The sequence below is a fragment of the Xyrauchen texanus genome, chromosome 23 (genome assembly GCF_025860055.1).
Source record: "Xyrauchen texanus isolate HMW12.3.18 chromosome 23, RBS_HiC_50CHRs, whole genome shotgun sequence".
NCBI classification, from domain to species: Eukaryota; Metazoa; Chordata; class Actinopteri; order Cypriniformes; family Catostomidae; genus Xyrauchen; species Xyrauchen texanus.
In genome coordinates, this window is record NC_068298.1 from 26225446 (window position 1) to 26246813 (window position 21368).

At 40.8% G+C, this 21368-nt stretch overlaps 1 protein-coding gene across 1 annotated transcript in view; it reads left to right on the top strand.

Moving 5' to 3' along the window:
* The window catches only part of slc7a11 (solute carrier family 7 member 11), a 34658-nt gene that overhangs the window by 9881 nt on the left and 3409 nt on the right, over window positions 1-21368 (top strand). The window contains 9 exon segments of the mRNA XM_052155066.1: window positions 3353-3479; window positions 3538-3599; window positions 4103-4202; window positions 4284-4328; window positions 4457-4516; window positions 4518-4575; window positions 9499-9602; window positions 9968-10026; window positions 10029-10060. Coding sequence (XP_052011026.1) covers window positions 3353-3479; window positions 3538-3599; window positions 4103-4202; window positions 4284-4328; window positions 4457-4516; window positions 4518-4575; window positions 9499-9602; window positions 9968-10026; window positions 10029-10060 — 647 coding nt within the window.

The following is a 21368-nucleotide window of genomic DNA, read 5'->3' on the forward strand; positions in this document are numbered from 1 at the left end:
ACAGTGAACATGACACGAGGATCCAGATGGTGGGACAAAAATGATGTTCAGTGAAAAGTAAAAAGAAGATTGCAATGAATGTAACTGTACCTATATCAGATATTATTAATAAAACACAGTGTAACAAAGTTCAATGGAAAGGAGGAGGCAAGATATACATAATTTTTTATAAAACAAAAAGACACAAACATAAACACATGCAGGGCAGCTGCCCATACCTCCCTCCCTCTCCCTCTCAAGCTCCCTCTCTCTCCCTCTCTCTCTCTCTCTCGAACTGCCACCTCCAGTCACCTTTATCTGTCTCGAGGGCTTGATTAGACTAATTAGGGGCTGGGTGTGTTTCTAAACATTTGAAAAATTTACTCAAGTACTGTAACGAGAGTAGTTGTAATTCATTACTTTCCACCTCTTTACAAGAGGCTGCATGAACTTGGTCCTCTCATGAATGTGCATTGCAGGGTAACCAGAAGTAAACAATTAGAGTGCAAAGGACTGAAATATTTATGTTCCCCTTCTGTCACTCACTCGACGTTGTGTCGAATGAAGTGACACAAGGGGTCTTCCTGGGATGCCAAACGTACTTCTGAACCTGAGAAAAGGCCAATGTCAAGTTTGCAGACAGAATTTGCATGCCCCGCCCCGGACATACGGGTATAAAGGGAAACGGGGCAGTGATTATCAGTTAGAATTTTTCATCGGAGCCAAACGGTTGTGCAACAGCAAAGCTGAGTTCACCACTGTTCCACTCACCTCTGTTGGCAAGAAGCACTGCTTCTTCTACCGAATTTGCCCCAATCATTAGCCTGTGTTAATCATGGAATGGTGGTGGTGTAGTGGTCTAAGCACATAACTGGTAATCTGGTAATCAGAAGGACACTGGTTCGAACCCCACAGCCACCACCATTGTGTCCTTGAGCAAGGGACTTAACTCCAAGTTGCTCCAGGGGGAGCTGTAAGTCGCTTTGGATAAAAGCGTCTTCCAAATGCGTAAATGTAAATCATGACAACAAGGTATACATCCTTTAAAGCCAATATATTGTACGTGATTATGGATTGATTTTAAGGGCATATAGATCAGATGCTGCAAACTTGATATTCCCAGGAGTACCAACACAAATATCTCATTATGCACATCGACAAGTGCACAGAGCATAAATGAATGACCACTGTTTGTGATTAATTTAATTGCAGTAGCCATCCGTTTATTTATTAAAGTTTCTTTTCTACACCATTCAAAATAATAGAAGGCTGTCATTGAAATAACCCACAATACAAAAAAATAACATACAATTTCTGTGCAGAAAGATGTTTTAAATTAAAACCAAATACGCAATACTAGGAAAAAATTATCAGCGTGCTTTTTTTGTTATGAAGGGTGAGCAAACAGGACAAGACAGACGAGAGGTGCGGATCCAAATGCGGTTTTTAATGACTTTAACACATAAGAAATAAAAGGTAAACACAAAGGAAAGTCCACGATGGGAAAAACTGGAAACTTGAACACAATGAAACAGATTAAACACGATGAAACAAAACACAAACAAAACTAAGAACTCGGGTAGGGAACACGGACCAGGCTAGGAAACATACAAGAAACGAACGACAATCGACAGAGACTAAACAAAGAACCAGGGTTTAAATACACAGACAAAGTGGAGACAGAACGAGACACAGGTGGAAACAATGATGAGTGCAGGCAGTGAGGGAGGCCGGGAATTGTGGGAAATGTAGTTTTAGACAAGGACAGTGAAACACGGGGCGGACAACAAAGAAAACGTGACATGGAGCGTGAACGGTGACGGGTGAAAAGGAAAACACGGAGCAGACAAGGAACCAAGACAAGAAAGTGAATAGAGAAACATAGAACATAAGACAACAGTGAACATGACAGAATAAAAGAAACTACAAAAAGACTACAAAACCAAAACAGGAATTAAACTAAACTTCACGATGACAGTACAAAAACAAAAGACAACAGGGAACATAACATTTTTGGAACACTAACTTATAGCCCAATTCTATCAAATTATTGTTTAGTTTACTTTTGATATAATGCCGGCAAAATTCCCTGTATTAAATTAAATAAATTACCAAACGGAAAAAAGCATTAAATTAAAAAAAATAATTACCAAATTACTATAAATACTATAATAATACCAATATTTTTAGACCTATATGCCTTTGAAATGAGACACAGCTAATGTTAATCACAGGATGGGCATTGACCATGAAGCACATAATTTAACCATTCGGGTGCACAGCCACATTGATGCATTCACCAATAGCGTTTGCGCCCTGTGATAAATGCTGTATTTTTATGTGTTGTTTCATGAGTAATATTCCCACCTTGTATAAGATTTCACTCAAAACCTCAGCTCCATACTGGAAAGAAAATACATTTAGCTGTGATTCAGGAAAATCTCTAGGTTTCTCTACATACTTGAGTCCGTCATCTGCGTGGGAGCAACACCTGAAGTGCATGCCTACGTGTTCGCGCAAGTGCATAGCTTAGAGGGAACAGTCAATATTACGTTAATGAAGATCTCCCCTAATTCATTTCATTAGTACCTGTAAGACGGTTCAGGTTTTATTGTATAGTCACTAAGCAAGATAGATTTCAAGATATGCACTAAGAACATGAATGGAGGGCCTCTCTAATGCACCAAGGCATATATGTATGTGTGTCTCTGCAAGATAGAGCCTTATATTTTCACATGCTGTACTTTGTCGATGAAGAAAGCATGGTCTGACACTGTGGAGGTTGATGGCTTCGTGTGTGTCAAGGAAGAATTACTTTGTGTATAAGAAGAGCATTGTTTGACAGTGTGTGTATTCATGTGTATGTCAGGAGTCATTTCACACTTGTCAGCTCTCTGTTGTGTGCCGTTGCCTGCAGGCTTTGAGGAAGAGTGGAGCCGGCATTTAAAAAAAAACTCTGACCATTCATCCACAATTTATCTTGGAGAGGCCACATATCTGCATTCTGAACTCTTTTGCCTCTTCTTCTGCTTGTGCAGATGCCTGTGTTTTAAAACTCTCTTTAAATTTACATTTAAGTCAAAAGTCAAGGGCTGTGAATGAAACAGGCTTTAGATTTAAACAGAGTATTTAAAGCATATAGACCTGTTGAAGAGCTTGTGTAACTGTCCTTTCAGAAAGTGAACAGATGGTCTATTGAACTGACTTAACCATGTGCCTTTAGAGTTGTGTAAATCTTGTGACCACAAGATTTGATCTTGATGACATTTGTCCAGCCTTTGTCACCTCAATCCTGCCAAAGCATAAAGCTATTATGCCTTAATATTTCCCTACTATTCTTTAGTTCTTCTTATATTATGTCCCTCTTTCACAGGTGATCTATCCTACGCTGAGCTGGGTACCTACATTAAAAAATCTGCCGGCCATTATCCGTACATTCTGGAGGTGTTTGTTCTGCAAATTACTTTTGTGTGGTTGTGGGTAGACATGATTGCTATAAGGTCAGTAAAGCCTCCTTCATCCTCCGTCTTCATCATCAGGTCTCTGGTACTCATCCAGAATAAACATACACAATCCCTACACCACATCAAATAAACAAGAGCAAACCCCCTCTCATGAAGGTTTGCTCTCAATAATGCTGCCAGGCTCTGGTATTCATGAGACTAAAAAGCACAGATGAAGTGCCTTATGACAAAGAAAAAGCCATCTAAATTTGTTTGAGGCTCTCACGCAATGGATCGGGGCTGGATTCCACTTGCATACATACTGTGTGTTATCTACAGAAATACTAGCGTAACATTTGTCCTTTTGTGTAAGCTGATGTCAGTGAGCTTTAGACCACAAAACAAGGTGGACTGGAAAATCTTCAAGCCAAACTCCGAACTAAACTCAGAGGACACTGTATTTGAAAACTGATCACCTTAGGTGATAACTGTAGTTTGCATGATGCTTATACTGTAAAAAGTGGTAACATGTGTTGGTGTAACCTAATAAGTTTTATTTAAAAAAAATGTTTTGGACTTGAATAAAACCAGTTAATTTAAAAGTTATCAAATGAAGCTATTCATTGTCATTAGTCTGTCTTACAATAATACTATTCATTTGCCTTTGGTTGCTTCTGCAGGAGAGACCAAAATCTTTGAGACTGCATTTGAGGACAAGACTATTCATCTGAAAGGGCTTCCTTTAGCCTTCTATTCAGGGATGTATGCATATACTGGCTGGTGAGCCCATATTCTGATTTCAAACAAATAATTTGAATAACAACTTGAGGTCCCTGTCTGGAAACATTGTTGCCTGTACAGGTTTTACTTGAATTTTGTGACAGAGGATGTGGAGAATCCCGAGAGGTTAGTGATATGATAGAATATTAAAGCTCAACAAATTTGATTTGCACAGCTGCTTGATGGTTTTTTTGTGCAGTTTCCAGCATGGTGAAGCTGCAGTTATGACTTAGGTATTTATTTTTATTCCCCAGGACAGTGCCCCTTGCCATCTGCATCTCCATGGCGATAGTGACGGTCTGTTACACAATGACAATGTAGCATATTGACAATGTCAGCAGAGGAGCTGTTTGCCTCAAGTGCAGTAGCAGTGGTGAGTCACTACTTGTGTTTCTATCTATCCCATTTTTTTATTAGCAACAGTAGTGGCAAAATCATTAGGATGTTCCATACATTAAACATTTTACAGTGGTTTTGTATATATGACATGATAAATCTTGCATAATTTAGACCAGTGGTGGTTCGCATCTCGCAACCAAAAATGGGTCTTGGTCTTAATAGGGTTGTGGACAGCAGTGAAAATCATTGATAAATCTTAACCTCCTGAGACCCCCGAGTGACAGCTGGGGGTATCTAGTAGCACCTAATACACAAAATAAAAAACATATTTGCTAAATTGTTACATTTTAAGTAATACAAATATAGAAAGTCATATTTTTTTCATCAAATTGTTTATTATGTGTTCAGGAGTGTTAGTCTTTCATGTTTTTGAGACATTATAGACATAACAAATGATTTTCTATAAAGCTAAATTAATAATTCTTATTAAAAGTAATGGCCATCATCATCACATCACTGCCAAACATGTTAAAATAAAATGTTGAATCTATGTACAGATTATTATTGTCCCATATCTGCCAATCATTTTGAGTGATCGAAACATCATCTGCAGCCTGAAACGGAACTTTTGGTCATGAATGCACTTAGTTGCATAGAAAGCTATAGGATGCAACCTTGCTCCCTATTTAGAGAATGAATTATCCTCCATTGTGCTGTATGTCTCAACTGGTCTCATAACCATTAGAAATGCATCTTATTTTCATCCTAACTCCATATAAAGCTTCTGAAAGCAATATTTTTCAGCTTTTGGATGAATACATTTATTCCCAATGTGAAAATGCATATTAAATATATAGAAATGCATTTTATAATGTTAATTATAGAACCGTATTGTACGGCGATAACAAAATAAAACAATAACATGATATTAAAATGAAGTGAATTGACCCACAGATGTGTTAATGTAAATAAAAAATATTCAAAATAACTAACATGTTTTTTTCATCTTTTGAGGGAACGTGGTCCTAATTTCTACATATGTGGAATTCATCTTTATCAGCGTGAAAATTTATGGATTTTTTTAAAGCCGTATATCAAGTGAAACTAGAGACGCTACTCTTTACAACTAAACACATTTCAACTGTAAAGATGTTTCTTACCATTGGCACTTGTGTTGGTGCTGTGCCAGTAGCAGTGCTTCCTGGAAATCAACATCATACTGTTATGTCACGTGATGCGGTGCACCAGAAATTTAACCCTTAAATCACAGTGTAGAATCTTGTGAACAGTATTCAATCTTTTTAAATTCATTTAAATTATAGGTTGAATATAGCGAAGCCAAAATACAATGTCCACACATGTGGACATGGGGGTTGTATGAGGTCAGAGCCGGCCCAAGGCATAAGCGAACTAAGCGGCTGCTTAGGGCCCCATATCCACCAGAGGGCCCCCAAGAGCACATGAAATGACAGCTTGATTTAGTTTTTTTGTTTTTGTGATATACTGTCAATGGACAATGGTAATTATACAAAAACGCAATATTAAGTTAACAGGCTCATTCAGACAGCAAAACAGCAATGTCACAAAAAAGGACATATCCCTCTGGTGCAGAGAAAAGGAAAAAGAAGAGTGTGGCAGGGTCGCCCACTGATCGGGAGGCCACCTCCATACCTCCGCGGTTTTCTCGAACAGGTCGAGGAAAGCCTCCGGATCGTCGCTTGGCCCCATTTTCGCAAGGGCCAGCAGTGGGACGGGCTCCGAGGAGGATGCAGCATCAGCCCCCTCCCTGGCGATCAGGCTCCGCAGCGCCTGCCGGTCCTCTGCTTGTGCCTGGAGCAGGGCTTGGAAGCGTTGTTCTTGCTCCCGGCGAACCTCCAAGAGGGCATGGTGTTATGTCTGCTGGATGTTGGTGAGGGCGTTGATGACTTCGGCCAGCGGTGAAGGCTCCATAGCGGCGCTCTCTTCCAAACCCGGGTTCTCTGCACCACTGTAACACTCTTTGGTTTGGATGGAGGTGTCAGGAAACAACGAAGCAGTGCAGGCAAGACCTTTTCATTTCTCTACCTCAGGTTTCTTAATACAATCATATAACAAAATAAATGGTTTAAACACTGAGTCCGATCCTAACTCTGCAAGTGTTGTGTTTATGCTCTCACTCTCCCGCACGATCCTCTGCAGTCGACCTTTATCCCTCTCGAAGGCTTGATTAGCCTAATACGGGGCCGGGTGTGTAGGATCTCGACCTGGCCCCGCCCCCCGCCCTGCCACACAGAGGAAGAGATAAACAGCAAGATAAAGGTATGTTAAGTAGCTAGGCTATGATACGAGCTAACAATAGCTGGCTAGTTAGTTAACATAGCCTATGTAGCATATCTTCTTTTTTAGGAAAGTTTGATTAAACATCCGTAAATAGCCTTGACATCTTAATATATTATAGTAAAACATATTACTTAGCTACTTTTAGATTAAAGTTTTTGTCTTCTGTGTAAAAATAACTTTCATGGGTATATATTTTTTTGTAATAAAAATAAGCTTCTGATCCATAAACTTATACTGATAACAACTTAACATTATTTACATTAGTCTACCATTTTGGGATCTTTGCTATTATATTCCAATATCATTATGCCTCAGTTAGCTAGTTATAGATTAAGAGTTGTTGTTTTAGGAGTACAGATGACTTGCTGCTGTGTATAATAATTTGTGTTGAGAAAATAACATTCTGTTCTGTCAAATATGTACTCTTATGAAACTTACCTAGGAGCACTGTTGAAATATTTTGGAGGTGGGGCACAACCAACGCCACCTGCCCCAAGTGCCAGTACTACAGCTGATGATGATTTTTCAACAATCCCATATCAATATATTTATATGGATAAACCATGCCTTTTGTGAAGCATGCATCAGGTCCATCCTCTGCAGGCGAGGAGCACTTCCTCGCATGTACATCCACTTATCCTACTGTTCCTTCCATGTCTGTTTCAACCTCAGCGGATGTGGCAAGTTAATGGCACAGCAGCCTTTGTATTTGCTCAGTTACTGTAGAATATCCTGATTAATATTTCAAATTATAATGTAATTTCCTTATATTTCCTTCTACTTCTGTGGACAGTGGGATCGATGTCACATCTACCCCCTTAGCAACTTCCAGCCTACACCATGGATCTGCAGCTCCTCCAGTTGACCCAGCTGAGTGGTCATCTATCCTGTCCGACTCAGAAAGGACTGATCTGGTAAGCAGAGGGACACTGCCTATAAAGGAAAACTTCACATTCCCTGAAAAACCTGATGGCCGAAGCTTCCACTACCACTACACCTACAGAAAATAAATTAATGGTGAAATAATGTAAGTGGAGCCGGCTCACTTATTCAAAAAGAAATGATGCAGTCTACAGCTTCTGCTGCAAACTGTTCTCTAGGAAGTCCACAAAACTGGTAACAGATGGATAACAAGATTGGGTAAATATAGGTGTGCTACTGTTACAATTTAAACCGTAGAAGGGTAAAATCATGCCAGGCAGACATTGGTATGTTGTAAGCAACACAGCTACAACTAATAAAATTGATAAGGGGTGTGTTAGATTTATAGCGCGCTTCATTCTCACGAGAAGGATCAGCTGGATCTGGGGAGAGCGCGATCGATAGGGACGGACCCGTCTCTCGCTCCTCAGCCAGATCAATGCAAGAGCCCCATGACGAAAGAGTGGGTGCTGGCTCTTGGAAGTAAGCGAGAGGAGTGCGAAGCATTTTGACTAAGAACAGATCGCAATGCTCGCACCCACCCCAACGCAAGAGCAGCATGCAGCAGCATTCCCCTAAACATACAAAACAAAACTGACGTGTGTCCCTCTCAGCCATAGAGCGTAAACAAGGGAACACGCACCGCTTGCTCTGTCTTTCAGTCATTTTCGTTTTCTTTTTTTTTAAGAAAAAAGAGAAAGGTTTCTGCACACTACCTAACAAAAGATCTGATGATGCACCTGTGACTCATCTATTTATAGCCCTGCTACAGATGCATCCAATGATGTCACCAGCAGAGGCTATAAATTCTGGTCAATTTCATTGACGTGTTGCACACATATTCACAGCTGGTCACACCTAAAGTTGTTCCCAAAGCGCTAAGTCAGCTTAGCATCAAAGTGTAGCTTTTTGACAGGGAACATCAAAATTCAAGAGATGTGTCAATGAATTCAACATATTGTTGTGCCTATGCAGTTCATGTTAATATACTGTGCATTTTAATGTTGATTTTAAGGGGATTTTTCTGTATGATGGATGCATCTGCATGATTGGAACCAAAATATTTGGGTCACCGCTTGCGCTTGATGTTTAATGTTACATCAGGGTCCTGGAGCAGAACCAGTTGAGAATCATTTTTCTTGAGGACAAATTAAGAGATCACCTTCTCACACTTAGTAATGGTTTTCCATGTAGCAGCAGTAATTGGATCATGTAAGAAACCGAGACAGAAAAAGAGAGAGCGAGACGCAAGAGACAAAAGAAAGGGATACCAGCTTTATAAACGAGTTCTAGCAATTGACTGTATTGACTTTAATAGTCAACACCTTCCTCCTCAGTAAAGTAAATGTGATTACAGAAAGCCACTGGCTCTAAATGTCTCTTCTCATGACTAACTGATAGCACCATAGTTTGTGTGCAGGGATCTCCTGTTAGGCTCCAAAGTAGGCTAAAAGCTTTCTCATCTTGTTAGACATCCGTAATGCATTCATTTATTGCCTGTTTCACTTTGCATGTCCCTCTGCAAGCTCACTCTTCTGGAAAATATAATGCCTTTTTACTGTACCGATTATTCATAAACACCAACAAGCCTCAAAATAGAAGATCAATGTTGTTTACCTATTTGTTTCAGAAAATGAGTTTAACTTTGTTCTCTCTTCTTCTTTCTACCTCTCATCCACCCCCACTCTTTTCCTTCTGTCTCTCTTTTCCTCCACAGACTTTTGCAGAGAAGTTGATAGGAAACTTCTCATTCGCAGTTCCCATTTTTGTGGCTCTGTCTTGCTTTGGTTCCATGAACGGAAGCCTATTTGCTATCTCAAGGTGAGTAAATTGAGAATTCAGAGGCATACTGCCCCAGATTACCTGCTGTTACTTGTCACAAACAAAGGGTGAAAAGGGTACAACTGCTTAACCCCTAAGATAAACCAAGAACCTTTTTGATAGTTTTGGAGTAAAATCACATTCATCAATAATTAATAAATAAATGAATTATTCACCCAGAATTTAAAATTCTGCTGTAATTTACACACCTTTATGTTGTTCCAAAACCTATGGTTTTTCAAAGATATTCTGAAGTGTGTTCTGCTTATTCTTTCGCATGTAGTTAAAATGCATGGGTACTGGAGATTTCAAGGTTAAAAAAAGGCCTTGGTTTGTATTTCTGCATTGACTCAGTAGATGTACAGAATGTTCTATGTGGCTTCAAGAAAAGGTCTGCTTCCTGAAGTTTTCTCCATGATTCACATTTGCTGACACCATTACCTGCTGTGATTGTCCTGGTGAGTCATGAAAGCACAAATGTCCCACTTAATGGTCACTGGATCTGATAATTTCTTTTCAGAAATGTGTATGTGCGTGAAATGGTAGTCTAAGCATGTGGGATGTCATTAGAACTCAACATATAAAGCCTTTTACTTGCAGAGTATTAAATAAAAAAAGAACTACTGTATATATCAATTTTGAAGATTATAAATAAACATGATCTCATGATCAAGAGTAATCAGTATTCAAAAATTAACTGTCATGTACATAATATGTTTTACATATGGAATTGACCATCGTAATATTATCCTATGGGTAAACGTTTCTGTGGCAGGGCGGGGGGCAGGGCCGGATGGTGATTCTACACTCCCGGTCCCTTATCAGGCTAGTCAAGCCTCCGAGAGGGATAAAGGCTGACTGCAGAAGATGGTGCTGGAGAGAGAGATCGTTTACGGGCATGTCCATCATGTGTGTGTTTGTATCTTTTGTTTCCCTGAAGGAGAGCTTCATTAGCCTGGTGTAGAATCACCACCCAGCCCCGCCCTCCACCCTGCCACAGTGTCCTAAATAATTATTTTTTATACCAAAACAAAATCTAAAATTAAATAACAGCTTTATGAATTCACACATACTAAACATTCAAAAACTATTTTTAATATAACCGATTATTTAAAAGGTCAATATTCTTAAGTAATCAAAAAAATATGTCAGTTTTCGTTAATCTTCCTCTTCACTCACCCAATAAAGCCCCTCATTTATCATGATATATTTTTCTTTCTCAGGTCCCTATTTCCATCCCTGTTGTTTTCTACTTAACTTCTTTCTTCACGGTCTTCCTCTCTCTTTATTTGGATCCCCTAAATACCAGGCATCCCTGCATACTTCATATTCATCCATGTGGAGCGGAGGGGGGCGGGGCCGGTCGGAATATCGCGCGCGCGCCTCATCAGGCTGATTGGGGACCGGGCGCGCGATATTCTGATCGGCCGCGCCCCCCCTCCGCTCCACACTCCTCCCGGCGTTATCTCAGGCCGGGGTGCCACCGGCATGACGTACACCCCCCCTATCCCTGGGGCGGGGAGTATCTTGCGTCCCCGCGTGGTCATCCCCGCCTTCCTCGCCCTGGGAGGAGACAGGAGGGGAAGACAACAACAACAAAACAAAATAGGTGCGGGAAAAGGCCAACACGGTGCGAAAGGGAGAGAGAGAGGAGAGAGAGAAAAAAACTCACTCACCGGTTCTCCGATGTACCGTCGCGTGGTCCTCGAACACTCCTCCACACTCAGGCGGACGACAGCCGCTCCAACCCCGGGCAAACCAGTGACACCTTCGACCCCCAGCGGGCAGAACGCGCCTCCGCTTTTCTGGCGGCAAATGGGGACACTCCTCCGCCCCTGGCAGCGGCTGTACCGCTCCGGGCGGTCGGAGAGATTATTCCCTCCTCCCTCGGACGGGCGGTCTCCCTCGACCCCTCCGGCGTCTCGAGGACGGCAGGGCACTCCTCCGCCCCGGCAGCGGCTCCTCGCTCCAGGCAGTCGGGTTATCCAGTCCCCATTTGCCCCGCGGACGACGGCCGTTCCCGCATCCGGGCGGTCGGGCTACTCCGTCACCCGGAAGATGGCAGCGGCGCTCCCAGGGTGGGCGGCAGTGTCGAGGACTCTGCGACGGGCATCCCTCCTCCCTCCGGGTTTCAGCACCAATGTAAAATAGTTCAACGATGGGCAAGGAGGAGGCGAGAACCGGCTTGTCAATGTAAATGATAATTTAATGAAAACTTAAACCAAAACACATAAACAAACACACACGACGGACATGCCCATAATTCTCTCTCTCTCGAACCATCGTCACCGGCTGCCTTTATCTCTCGCGCCTCATCAGGCCGATTGGGGACCGGGCAGCGATATTCTGATCGGCGCGCCCCCTCCGCTCCACACTCCTCCGGCGTTATCTCAGGCCGAGGTGCCACCGGCATGGCGTACACCCCCATCCCTGGGGCGGGTGTATCTTACGTCCAGCGTGGTCATCCCTGCCTTCCTCACCCTGGGAGGAGAGGAGGAGAAAAAAACAAAACAAACAAACAACAAAATAGGCGAGGAAAAGGCCAACACGGTGCGAAAGGGAGAGAGAGAGAGAGAGAAAAAACTCACTCACCGGTTCTCCGATGTACCGTCGCGTGGTCCTCGAACACTCCTCCACACTCAGGCGGACGACAGCCGCTCCAACCCCGGGCAAACCAGTGACACCTTCGACCCCCAGCGGGCAGAACGCGCCTCCGCTTTTCTGGCGGCAAATGGGGACACTCCTCCGCCCCTGGCAGCGGCTCTACCGCTCCGGGCGGTCGGAGAGATTATTCCCTCCTCCCCTCGTGGACGGCGGTCTCCCTCGACCCCTCCGCGTCTCGGGGGACGGCAGGGCGCTCCTCCGCCCCTGGCAGCGGCTCCCTTGCTCCAGGCAGTCGGGTTATCCAGTCCCCATTTGCCCGCAGACGACGGCCGTTCCCCGCATCCGGGCGGTCGGGCTACTCCGTCACCCGGAAGATGGCAGCGGCGCTCCCCAGGGTGGACGGCAGTGTCGAGGACTCTGCGACGGGCATCCCTCCTCCCTCCCGGGTTTCGGCACCAATGTAAAATAGTTCAACGATGGGCAAGGAGGAGGCGAGAACCGACTTGTCAATGTAAATGATAATTTAATGAAAACTTAAACCAAAACACATAAACAAACACACACGACGGACATGCCCATAATTCTCTCTCTCTCGAACCATCGTCACCGGCCGCCTTTATCCCTCGCGCGCCTCATCAGGCCGATTGGGGACCGGGCGCGCGATATTCTAATCGGCCGCGCCCCCCCTCCGCTCCACAATCCATTTCAACAAAAAACCCAAATGGTTCCAGAGATTCTCAGGTCAGTGATTACAACGTATACACATTCAAAAGTTTTAAGTTATATTGTATTAAGTTGTATTTTACTATGCAAAGATGGTAGTCTTTGTGTTCGATTTATGATTTATGATTATTATGGTGCTTCTAGAAAGAGTATGCCAAGCAATGTTTGATTATGTGTCCAAATTCTTGGACTCACACTGAAAATTAAGTAAAAATATTCTCAATATACACAACTTGAAATTTTAAGAAATGTGGATCATAGGAATATCACACAATTTACAGGTGAAGTCAGAAGTTTACATACACTTAGGTTAAAGTTATTAAAAAAAATTTAACTACTCCACAGATTTAATATGAGCAAACTATAATTTTGGCAAGTCGTTTGGACATCTACTTTGTGCATGACACAAGCTATTTTTCCAACAATTGTTTACAATCAGATTGTTTCAGTTTTAATTGACCATATCACAAGTCCAGCGAGTCAGAAGTTTACATGCACAAAGTTAACTTTGCCTTTAAGCAGCTTGGAAAATTCCAGAAAATTATGTCAAGCCTATAGACAATTAGCTTCTGATAAGAGGTGTACTGAATTGGAGGTGAACCTGTGGATGTATTTTAAGACCTACCTTCAAACTCGGTGCCTCTTTTCTTGACATTTTCTTGACATCATCATGTTAAAATCTAAAGAAATCAGCAAAGACCTCAGAAAAAAAAAACTTTGGACCTCCACAAGTCTGGTTCATCCTTGGGAGCAATTTCCAATCTGTACAAACAATAGTATGCAAGTATAAACACCATGGGACCATGCAGCCATCATACCACTCATGAAGGAGACGCATTCTGTCTCCTAGAGATGAACATATTTTGGCGCAAAAAGTGCAAATCAATCCCAGAACAACAGCAAAGGACCTTGTGAAGATGCCGGAGAAAACAGGTAGGCAAGTATCTATATACACAGTAAAATTAGTCCTATATCAGCATAACCTGAAAGTGTGTTCAGCAAGGAAAAAGCCACTGTTCCAGAACTGCCATAAAAAAGCCAGACAACAGTTTGCAAGCGCACATGGGGACAAAGATCTCACTTTTTGGAGAAATGTGCTCTGGTCTGATGAAACAAAAATGTAACTGTTTGGCCATAATGACCATCGTTATGTTTGGAGGAAAAAGGGTGAGGTTTGCAAGCTGAAGAACACCATCCCATTTGTGAAGCATGCATCAATCCATTTAACATCTCCTTTTGTGTTTCATAGTACAAAGAAAGTCATATGTGTTTGGAACAACTTGAGGGTGAGTAAATAACAACATTTAAATATTTGGGGTGAAATGTCCCTTTAATATGGTACTATACACATAGTGTTATAGACCAGGCATAAAATGGAGTACACTCAATTGTATCCAATTTGAAACAGGAGGTCCATGCTCCATGTCGGCCTGAAAAATGTTTGAACACCCCTGCTGTTGGGGTGTTCATCAATGGACAGGTCTCACCCCACAGACTCTCCTCTTTTATACAAAGAGACCAGTCAATGCAACAACAGTAGAAATGCTAAATCCAACACATAGAGCGCTGTTTGTGTGTTCTGTATGTGCATGCCAGAGTGGGAGACATTTATAGCAATTGAACAAGGCATCAAGGGGCAGAATGATTGATCCATTCCACTAAGATGATTGTATTACTCCGTTAATACTCCAAACTGCACACAGAGCCCTCCCAGGAATGATGGGAAAGGGTAGGAAAGAAGGGAGAGTTAGAGAGAGAGATGGCTGTGGAAGAAAATGTTGCTTCACTCACACAATTATATCAAGTTTCATTGTAATTATGTTTGTGTATTACAGTCAGCAACATATCTGTGTGTTTGCACCATCAGGGAACCCAAATTTCTTGTGCGTGTGTGTGTGTTGGTGGGAGGGGGTGTTGGTTAAAGAGGAAATTTCTTAAGTTACAAACTGGTAATTACAAGGGTATTATGCTATAAATGTGGTTTATGAGGACATGAAAGGTGCACTATGTAAGATTCAAAAACCCCTGTTATTAATGACACCTGTGCATGCACTCCATGGGGACACGAGCGATCGACCATTCAAAACAATGACGTAACGTACAAAGAGACTGAACTTGATTCATTAGCATCATGCTGACAGATGAGGTAGCATAATTAAAATTACAGTTATTACTGTTTTACTACAAACTTTGAGACTAAACTAAAAATACTTATCAGCTAACATAGCATACTTATACACAAATACAGCTACATACTTCCGAACTATACTAGACAGTTGACTGTTATGTTGGACTATTGTATGTTTTGTATGTCATATGTTGTACTACGATCAAGAAACCAGTGTATTTGTTAAAATGTATCCTGTATACTTGACTTATAGTATAAAGAGAAGATTGTCGAAATTATTTGAAAGTTACAAAGCAAGGTAGCTTGCAATTCGTCAGCGTTAGGAACCAAGATCAAGTTAGCTCAAATTACACAGATCAATCCTTATGGCACTATATTTCAAATGCTTTGCAGTTACGTAAGCTTACCTGTCCAATAAGAAGAACGCCAATTCAGGGTCGGTTTTGATCCCCAAAACCGAACGAAGGTCCCTCCAGGAATCAAATGCCCTGCCGATGTTCACTCTAGTTTTTGCTCGAACACTATCATGTTCCCGCTTAGCCAGACTGCATTCAGTAGATCATTTGTATATATTTTTTGTGGATTACTCAGAGTTTGCGTAGGAGTCGGTGTTGTGCTGGGAGCTAGATGTTTGCTGGATGCCATCTCTAAGATAACGTTACATAGTGTTGCAGCTATTAATGAGGCAAGGCTTGCTGCAGCATGCATAAATGTCACATCCTTTGGATTTTCCCAGCAAAAGCGACCCTCTCCCTTCACATGAAAATCAGTATACAGGCTTTAATAGGTAACCTAGGAATTCCAGGAACGGCTCATTTTTTAAGTTGCGTTACAAGCCGTTCACACATTGATAAAAAAAAAAAAAAGGTGAATATTACATGAAAATTTTTACATATTGCACCTTTAAAAATTATACCAAATAATTTTAAGTCTTAAGTCCTTAGAAAAGGTTAGGTTTAGGGGATATAATCTATAGTTCGTAGAGTATAAAAATCATTATGTCTATGGAGAGTCCTCATAAGGATAGCCACACCAATGGGTGTGTGTCTTAGGATGTGAATAGGATGAAGCTGGATCAGTGCAAAATACACACACACACACACACACACACACACACACACACACACACACACACACACACACACACACACACATGTTGTGTTTCCATGTTTTATGGGGACTTTCCATAGACATAATGGTTTTTATACTGTACAAACTTTATATTCTATCCCCTAAACCTAACCCTACCCCTAAACCTAACCCTCACAGAAAACTTTCTGCATTTTTACATTTTCAAAAAACATAATTTAGTATGATTTATAAGCTGTTTTCCTCATGGGGACCGACAAAATGTCCCCACAAGGTCAAAAATTTCGGGTTTTACTATCCTTATGGGGACATTTGGTCCCCACAAAGTGATAAATACACGCTCACACACACACACACACACACACACACACACACACACACACACACACACACACTATACAGGTATAGCTGTTTCTTTGGCTTTCAGAGGTCTCAGTCTCAGTGGTTGATTTTTTAAATCAAACAGATTTAAACTTTTTCTTTTTGTTATAAGAAGTCACATGCAAACTTACTTGGAGGTTTTTACCAGGCCTTCGTTAATTTTTGGTACTTTTCAATGCCATTTACACAACAAATAATTTTGCCCCAAATATTTTTATTTTTCAAAAGTTAGTGTAATTTTTACCAAAGTCAACAAAAGTATCAGTGAAGATCATGCTTGAGATGAAATATGGAACAACTAATGTTTGAATTCCAGCCATCATTTTGTCAAATTATGCAAAAAGTATGAACATATTATTTACTTGTGTGTATTTAGAATACATAAAATGTTACATTTGCATTAGCAAGTCTGTCATTTTTCCATTAAACAGTACACAATTTGAGATGTGACTGACTTTCAGAAAAGAAAATGACAAATTACTACATTTTCTGTAAAACTTATACCAGATTGCCCACTGTACATCTTCAAAATGTCTATTTTAGATATTTTCATCTGGAAAGCATCACATTATAATTAACATTTGCTAAACGTCTTAAAATGATAAGATTTACAAAGATTCTAAATCATAAATGTCTCAGAGACGTCTGCTGAATGATTTATTGGCACCTGAGACTAAATGTCTTAGATGAACAGATGCAGATGAACAGACAAAACAAATCTTACAAATGTAAACACACACATGAAATATACATTTGGGTGATGTAGATGTGCTATCAGGGTACATATTACTTTACAAATTGCAAATTGATCCCTAAAAGTTAAATCCTCTGATCTGCTGCAGCAAGTAATGTTTTAAGGAAATAAATGAAAACTCTGCTTACCATTAAAAAGAAAAGAAAGTAAGGAGAAGGAGGCCACAATCTGTAGGTGCACAATGTATAACCAAATCCTTTTCTTAGAAGACCACTGGGTGTAGTTGTGTAAGTTATTGTCTGACAGGCTGCCGAGTCCCAAATCACACACTTAGTTGCCCCAAAGGATGGTCAGTCTCTCACACATCTACAGTGTAAGCGTTTTTTTCAACCATTTTACTTATCATGTTCTTTCTAACTTTATCTGGCTCCAATCTGTCAACCATGCAGTTAATTCTGCTGTCACATGGAGGCGATAGAGTAAAGCACAACTGTCAATTCTCCACACAGCAAAGAGCTAAGAAGAGGATGTGTACTGCGAGATCTCCATCGATCAGTTAGACACAGCAGCTGCTGCTCACAACAACAAATAACTTTGTGATCTATAATGCATTTTCTAATCCATGCATCTGCACACTCGTTCATCTCCTTGATTGCTCTTCTGCTGCACTCCGAAGAGCAACGACTCCGTCAGTCCCTGCAGACAGGGTCATGATTCTGCATGACAATGAGACACAGGGACTGATTTACACTTTGCTATACTCTATCTCACACTTTTCTCTATTATTTATTTATTTTGTAATACTTTTGGATGCCTTAACATTTCATATGCTAGTACAGTTAATAAACCATCCATCCATCCAAGGACTACCACAGATATCCTGATAAGCCATCAGTCAGTTTGGGGATTTCAGTGACTTATTCTGAAAATGTGTCTTTGCTCACCACCGACCTTGAATGTTTGGTTACATCTCTGCTTGACATTTGTTGTGAATGGCTTAAGTTCTGATCCACATTGCACTTAATTCTAGCCAACATCTGGTAGTGCATAAAACCATTGTTTTCTGAGTTACTGACATTAAAGGGAACAGCATACTAACAGCCAACAGCCTAAAACTAGAAGAGATTATCAGGCTGACATGTACAGTAAAGCGACCAATCAAATACATTTTGTTTTTATATGATGTTTTGGAGTGAGTTCCTCTGAAACAGATCTTACTACAGTACTAGACTGGTCTGGTTAAAACAAATATTTAAACTAGAAATTGACCAACATTTTCGATTCTGCAGCGTAATGATATGTTGGCCAATTTCTCAATATCTTTGTCAAGCGAACATGATAATTGCTTTGAATAATTGTACAAAATACACAGGAACAAATGTGGAAAACGTGTATAGATTTTATGATCAGAACAGAACACAGAAAACAGCTAAATATGCAGTCCTGCTCATGGCTATCTAATGTACTTGCAACTAAATGGCTAAACAAAAGCATAGGGGATTTTTTCTGTATCACTGAGTATAAGGAATGATGGATTCAGTGTTTCAAATTTTGGGAAAAACATTTCTCTCACAGTGTGGTATTTGGGACAGATGAGAAGAAAGTGTTTCTCATCCTCTATTTGCTGTAGGTCACAGTGTCTGCATATTCCCTGCTCTCTCTGTGTCCAGGCTTTCTTGTGTCTTCCTCCTCTCTATTTCCAGATCATGATCACTTAATCTGTATTTTGAGAGTATTTTTCTCTCTTTAAATTGTTTAATTGATAAGTAGTTTGCAAGTTTTGTGGTTCTATTTTGGGCCTAAAAACACTGGATTTTGGAGGTCAAATTTTATTTTACCATGAGCATCTTTTAGTCTTTTCTTAATGTCTATTATAATGATTTTAGGGTTGCACCTGGAGTCAATCACGGGTTGAGTTTCATTAACTTGTTTAAGAGCAAGTTTATTTAGAGGATGGGACACTGGTGGGAACTCACTGGCAAGGAGGGCTTTATATTTTATAGACTCATACTGATGGAGATGATACCAGAATTTAACAGATCTCCTCTGTATTTCAATGTTTAGGTGATATAAGCCTAATTCAGTCCTGCAGCCGGTACTGGAAGTGCCTCTATGTACCCCCAAAACATTCTTTGGAAATCCCAACTGGATTTTTTCTACTGCAGTTGTATCCCAATTTTGAGACTGGTCCCCAAATTTCACATCCATATCATATAATTGCTTTTATGATTGAGTTGTACAATTGAATCAATGTTTTAATTGGTAATTTCATATGCCCAAATTGCTTAAAATGCCATCTGAGCCTTTTCACTCAATGCTTTTATAACTAAATATAGTTATAAAATATAGTTATAACCAGAGGTGTAGTGGTAAAAAAAGAGGTGGGAAAACTATAAATTCTGGTGGACCATGATGTGGTCACCCGGTAAGGTGGGCCACTGCCTACCGGTGTATGTTTATCCTGATGACATCGCTATAGGCTATCATTTGATGGTACTACCAAGGGTATCACTGGTTGTTCCCTCATCATAGGTCACACAATCACTATTCAATTCATACATTAATCTAAGTTCTTGTTAAAGAGACCCAAGAAGGAATAATATGGTTGAAATCTATAAAGTTTACTAAATGACAAAACAGAGAGAACAAAAATATTTAAGAGAGATAGAGAGGGAGGCTTATATCCAGGGCTTCCAATGCAATGCACTTGTACATAATGATTAGGGATTTGGGATTATTTTCATAGTCGATTAATCTGTTGAATATTTTCTCGATTAATCAATTAGTTGTTTGGTCTATAATATGTCAGAACAATGTGGATCAGTGTTTCCCAAAAGCCCAGGAGGATGACGTCCTCAAATGTCTCGTTTTGTCCACAACTCAAAGATATTCAGTTTACTGTCACAGAGGAGAGAAGACACTAGAACATATTCACATTTAACAAGCTGGAATCAAAGAATTTTTTACTTTTGGCTTAAAAAAATGACTCAACCCGACTAATTGATTATCAAAATAGTTTAGATAGTAAAATAGTGCAGATTAACGACAGAAGAATGAATCTGGTGCCACATATTTTAAAAAAAAATTGCCGGATATCCATTTTTACATGAGACGTTTGGGCTAGTGAGTGACGGATGAATCTTGATGCAGTCTGCTGCTTCCTACTGATTGGTCAACACTGACAGTAATGCAGCCAGGGTTTCCCATACGTTGATTTATTTGTGGCGGCCCGCCACAATATCAACGCTGACCGCCACACATTGATTTTCGATTTATTTTTAATTTTTTACTAAGCCTATTTAAAATCGTATTTGATTGCAGAGAGCTGTAGCGCATTCACGCAGCACTAGGCTACCTCTCGCTCCTCCCTCTCTCTCTCTCTCTCTCTCTCTCACCCGTACCTCTCGCGCTCTCTCTCCGTCATGGAACACCGCTGCATAAATCTGTCCAACACAGCACTGTCAGTTATTACTTATTAGCCAGCATGCAAGGAGTCTAGCTAATAAGGAGAGCTAAGTTATTGTTAGAATACAGCTGGATTTTTGAGGTCAGCACACTGTATATAGCTGGTAGTAGTCAATATCGATGCACGCGCATGGGAAACACTGGCAGCAGCGCATTATGAAAGACTTCGTCTTAGGTTTAACAACCTATGAAACTAATAATGAACAATATGAAACTAAAACGACATAAGCTTAATTTAAAATGGCTTAGGAACTATCTATTTAGAGGTGGATAAACGCAATTTAGAGGTGGATAAACCCACTTTGGAGGTGGGTCAACGCTATTTCCGAATTTTGGGAGGTGCGTAAACGGCATTTACGTGCGTTTAGCCTCCACTACATCCCTGGTTATAACCCCCAGATGCACCATTCTTAATTGTAGATACTGTAGAAGCCCAGATAACTGTAGCTAGTGCTGAGCTGTAGGATCGCTCCACTGTAGGTGAACTGGTATTTGTTTCCCTGAAATGTGGCCTTCTTCTGGAACACCATGACTCCATGGTTATATCCAAGTTGACTGTAAGGGCCTACTCCAGAGAGTACTCTTCCAGCAGGGACAAGCTCTGCTGAAGACCCTCTGCTGTGGGAGACAAATCATCTGTATACAGCAGACATTTGAACAGTGTCATGTAGAGCGAGGCCAG